We start from the raw sequence: 5,000 nt of genomic DNA on the forward strand, positions 1-5,000 counted from the left end.
CAGGTGGGTTAGTGCAGGGAAACATCTAAAACATGCAGGACAGTGGCACTTGAGGACCAGAACTGGACACCCCTGAAGTGAATGTTTATTAAAAAGGAACTAACAACTGATGATGTGTCAGCTTTGTGAAAGGGTGTCCCATGTTATAGTAGAATATTTTATTACAATTCTTTGCAGTTTCAATTTATGGGCCATGTTGTGGGAGAAGAAAAAAACAAACTCTTGGCTATTTAGTACTAGTAGCAACATCATTAAGAAACAATGATAACTCTTCCCGTATAATCTTAAAGTTATTTAACCAATAAATCATGTTTCAGCTGTCAGAACAGCAACAAGTGAAATATTCACACATACCAGAGGGGCTGGTGCGGATGTAAACCACCTTGGTCTTTGCACCGAGTATATGTTTGTCTTCAACCATGAGCGTGATCGCTTTAACAAAGATGGCATACTGCGTCCACGGTTTAAGGCTAGAGAGCAGAACCCCAGGGTCCGACTCCTTATCCGGCCTCAGCTCCACGTCCACCATATTCCAGCTGTTGGAGCCACAACCATCCTGCCCCTCAAACTCTGTGATGTTCTGAAATGGACTAGAAAAAAGTGGTCTTGTCAGATGAGGTTAGTTCTTGCATTTATCGATCATTGATGGAAACAAACTTTAAGCACTTTTTATGTTTTTTGCACATTATTGATATGGTAATTAAATATGTACTTAAACGTAAAATCAGAAATGTTTTTCAGCGTGGTTGTGGTAGGTTAGTGACAGAAACACTACCGGTAATACAGGCAGCTAACAACAATCGAAGGGCTAGTCCTACTGATGATTATCACAAACACCATTATGAGCATTTGCCCAAGATTTATCACAGATTTTTTTCATCTAGTTGGTTAGTAATTAAATGTAATAGTTATGGGTTAAAAACAAATAAATTTGGCCTTTTATTGTCACTATTAGCTGTCCCGATTTTTAAAAACTGGCACTGGCTACTGAAAAACCCACACTGGTTGGTAAAATAAAGGTCAAATAAAAATAAATAAAATAATTTGTTTTCCTTTTGCACTTTTATTTTTGTTCAACAAAAAGAGTTGGCAGTTTATCTCAAACACGAGCAGACTGTCGCCTTTAAAACAAAGTGATAAAGTGGACTGAAGGTTCTGTTGCGGGCTGTGCCCAGCAACACTTAGTTTAAGGAACGGAGCAGCAAACATCAATGCAGGAACTTACGCCTCCTTGTAGTAGACTACAAAGCTGATGAGGTCTCTGTAGTCAGGAGGGCGGTAGCGCTCCCATGTCAGCTTGATCCTTGTGCTCATGGTGCTGTTGTGCGTAAATTGCAGGATAGTGCTTTCACCTGCGGGGGACAGCAGAGATTAGGAAACAAGGCAAAAGTACTTCAATATGTGGGCGCTATATTGGGCAGCAATTAGTCTTGTTGAAAATGTGCAGCAACAAATACTGACATATGGTTCAGAGGGGAATTAGCTCAGAGCAATAGCACCTGCATATAAACTTGACATAGCAATTTAAACGACCGTGGGTTCTGGTGGACTCAAGTCCATTTTGACTTACAACTGGCTCTGTAGCCATTCTTGTGGAAATCGGTCTCATCGAAGCGGCCCTGGATGCCCGTCTTGTCCCACATCTTGCGGATCTCGGACATGCAGAGCTTTGGGTTGCCTTTGAAGAAAAGCTTTCCTGTTTTTATGGTCAGGTTGTGCTGATTCCAGTCCCAAAGATACTGGAGCTCCTGGTTGTTGTTTGCTGAGAAAGCATACATGCTGAGGAGAGAAACACGATGAACAAGATAAGGATCACACATCAACAATATAATAGTAAATGGACTGTACTTATATAGCGCCTTTCTATCTAATCAAGATACTCAAAGCGCTTTACACTACAATCTGTGCCTAACTTACCCATTCACACAGCACTCTACTAGATAATAATAATAATAATACTTTATTTATAAAGCCCTTTAAAACAACCACAGCTGCCACAAAGTGCTGTACATATAAAATCAAGAACATTTAAACACATAAAAACAGTTGTTAAAACATTAAGATCAATAAAAATAATAAATAGATCTCTACAAAGCTAACTGAACACATCATTCTAAAGAGACTAATCAGAGCAAAATGCTTCATCCAACATTTGTATGTCTGTAGGTAGTGTTTACAGTGATTCCTGCCAGGTTGAAGAACAACTCGCCCCACTTTTCTTATTCAATGTAATTTTTGTCATTTTACTCCTCCATTAGACCGTTAGATTTAGCCCAAACTTTAAGGATTTAGTCAGACAGTAGAGGTCTCTTTGGCAGCAGGACAACAATCACCTTACAAATCCGATTAACACGAAGCCGTTTGGTTTATTTTACTGGAAGAGAGTTTATTTATGAGTCACTAGGTAACACCCAGACATCAAGGAATGACTGTAATGTGGACCTTGGGACAGTGAGACTCCTGTGAATGCAAAGACAAACAGATGAAGGAGGGAGTGAAGGCCTTTGCATGACCCTGACAAAATCTTTCCAGTCACTGTTTGGAGTTTAAGCTGCTTTCAGGGTCAGGGAGTGGCATATAAACTCAATGAGATGTTTTAACAATATCAGGTACATTTTGTATATTTAGTTGATGTTTTTCTTAGTTCATATCTTAGATGTTATTACTGTTTTTCTTATACATTTTATTGTTGGATGTCACTGGGACCCTGTGTACATAATTTCGCTCCACCACATGTACCACATGAGGTGCGAATGACAATAAAGAATCTCTGACTCTCTGACATTTTATTAAACCAGCACTGGTGATAAACAGCAACTTCAGGTGAAGCTGGGCGTAAAAAAGGGGATTTAAGCGATAAACTCAAACAGCAATATGGAAAATTACAACAGAGCTCAAAAAACATGCATATATGGTGAAACACTTTAGATCCTTTTGAAAGAGACTGAAGTTTGAACAGCTTTTAACTTTTTTATATATTAATTTCAGAAAAAAAACCTATAGATAGCCTTTACATGCTGGTTTTTATGGCAGTGTTGAGTCACAACTAGGTTTTCAACTTAATAAATCTAACAGAAAACATTTTTATTAATACCCCTGTATATCTTTGGTCAATTTCAAAAATATGTACATCCCATAGTTTCTCGATAAGCATGTTTTCTTGACATGATTTAATCAACAGGTAAAACGAGAAAAGAAAGAGGCGTAAAGCAAAACATGGGCTCTGATCTGGCTGTAAAATTTGGTTCGCTTTCAAGAATTCACTGGATATCTCTTTATGCGGGACACTCCCTCACACACGCCTCGGGGATTAAAGACAAAATCTGAAGTTTTGTGGAAAAACCCCTAGAAAGGCAGTGATGTGTCTGACTGCTGTCAACGAATCTGTGGACATCTGGACTCAGTAATTTAAAAGATCTATTATATTTTCCACATAAATCACAATTTCACAATATAATTTCCATAGAAATAAAACCAATCTTTGATATGCATTTTTTACTAATTGTATGTCCACTTTAATATATTAAGTGATCAACCATGCTGTTAAGATAAAAATAATTAAAGTGTTGCTGTAAAGTAAAAGTTTGTGTTTTTGTTTAATAAATCTGTTTTAAACAATGGTATTTCTACGTGAGCAGGTCGACCTGCTTGTAAAAGAATCTCAAGCTTTTTAAATTTGTATCTCCACCCCCCACCTTTAAATAAAAATGCTCTAAAAAAGGAACATTTCATGATTTCAGCTCTCTGCCATCTGCCAGTGCTCTTGGCCACGCCTACTTCTCCGATGCAGAGCAGAGATTGACACACTGCAGGAGGAAGCTTCTCCTGCAGCTGTGGGCTGTACAAAGGTGCAGCAGGTGCTAAATAATATAACATTTATTTTAAATAAAAATCCATGCTAGTCGTGCGGCTCATTCATCAGTCAGCCATTGTGTCATGTCCAATCTCATTTTGAAAAGCTGCGATAGAGCGAGTCCGCGAAAAACGAACCATGAAGTAGCAAGGGACTATTGTATTACATTTTTTCCCCTTCTTCTTAGTATTGTTATACATCCGAAATAAGGTTAAACAACTGGAGTTGGTAAAGACAGAATTTGTGAAAATACAAAATAGGTTTCAACTGAACAAATTATCATTAAATTTGGATAAAACAAATTATATGATATTCAGTAACAGTAAGAGAACTGTCGATGCTCCATTAGAGTTGATGGTGTTGAGATTTGTAGAGTCAGTGAGGTGAAGTTTCTGGGTGTCATCATTGATGAAAAACTGACATGGAAACCTCACATAAATAATTTAAGAACAAAAATAGCTACATCTATTGCAGTACTGTACAAAGCACAAAGTTTATGTTGTATAAAGCAATAATTGTCCCAGACTTGGGCAGCACGGTGGCGCAACTGGTAGAGCTGCTGCCTCTCAGTGAGCAGGTCCTTGGTTCAAACCCCGGTCCAGGGGCCTTTCTGGGTGGAGTTTGCATGTTCTCTTCGTGCATGCGTGGGTTTTCGACAGGTACTCCGGTTTCCTCCCACAGACCAAAAACATGCATGTTAGGCTGATTGGTAACTCTAAATTGTCCCTAGGTGTGAGTTAGGGGTTCGAATCCACCAGCAGTCACATGCCAAAGTGTCCCTGGGCAAGACACTGGACCCCTCATAGCCTCCGATGTGTGTCCCATCGGTGTATGAATGTGATCTAAAGCACTGATTAGTCTCATTAGAATGATTTGTTCAATTAGCTTTGTAGAGATCTAGTGCTGTGTGGATGGGTAAATGAGGCACAGATTGTAGTGTAAAGCGCTTTGAGTATCTTGAAATAAGATAGAAAAGCGCTATATAAATACAGTCCATTTACCATAAATTTTTTTAATTGTATATATATTTTTTGTTTTCTATTGTATATAGTTATTTTGTTTTTAATGAAATGAATAAATTTCTAAAATAAAAAAAAAAAAAACTGCACATGCATGAAGAACCAAACGTGTGTGACCAAAACCCCTC

At 38.3% G+C, this 5,000-nt stretch overlaps 1 protein-coding gene across 1 annotated transcript in view; it reads right to left on the reverse strand.

The window, feature by feature from the left end:
• The window catches only part of igf1rb (insulin-like growth factor 1b receptor), a 24,636-nt gene that overhangs the window by 15,445 nt on the left and 4,191 nt on the right, over positions 1-5,000 (reverse strand). The window contains exons 4-6 of the mRNA XM_037691143.1: positions 1,571-1,779; positions 1,226-1,352; positions 355-590 (exon numbers count right to left, since the gene is read on the reverse strand). Coding sequence (XP_037547071.1) covers positions 355-590; positions 1,226-1,352; positions 1,571-1,779 — 572 coding nt within the window. The remainder of the gene's footprint in view (positions 1-354; positions 591-1,225; positions 1,353-1,570; positions 1,780-5,000) is intronic.

This window comes from Nematolebias whitei, chromosome 2, assembly GCF_014905685.2.
Source record: "Nematolebias whitei isolate Nwh7 chromosome 2, NemWhi1, whole genome shotgun sequence".
Classification (NCBI taxonomy): Eukaryota; Metazoa; Chordata; class Actinopteri; order Cyprinodontiformes; family Rivulidae; genus Nematolebias; species Nematolebias whitei.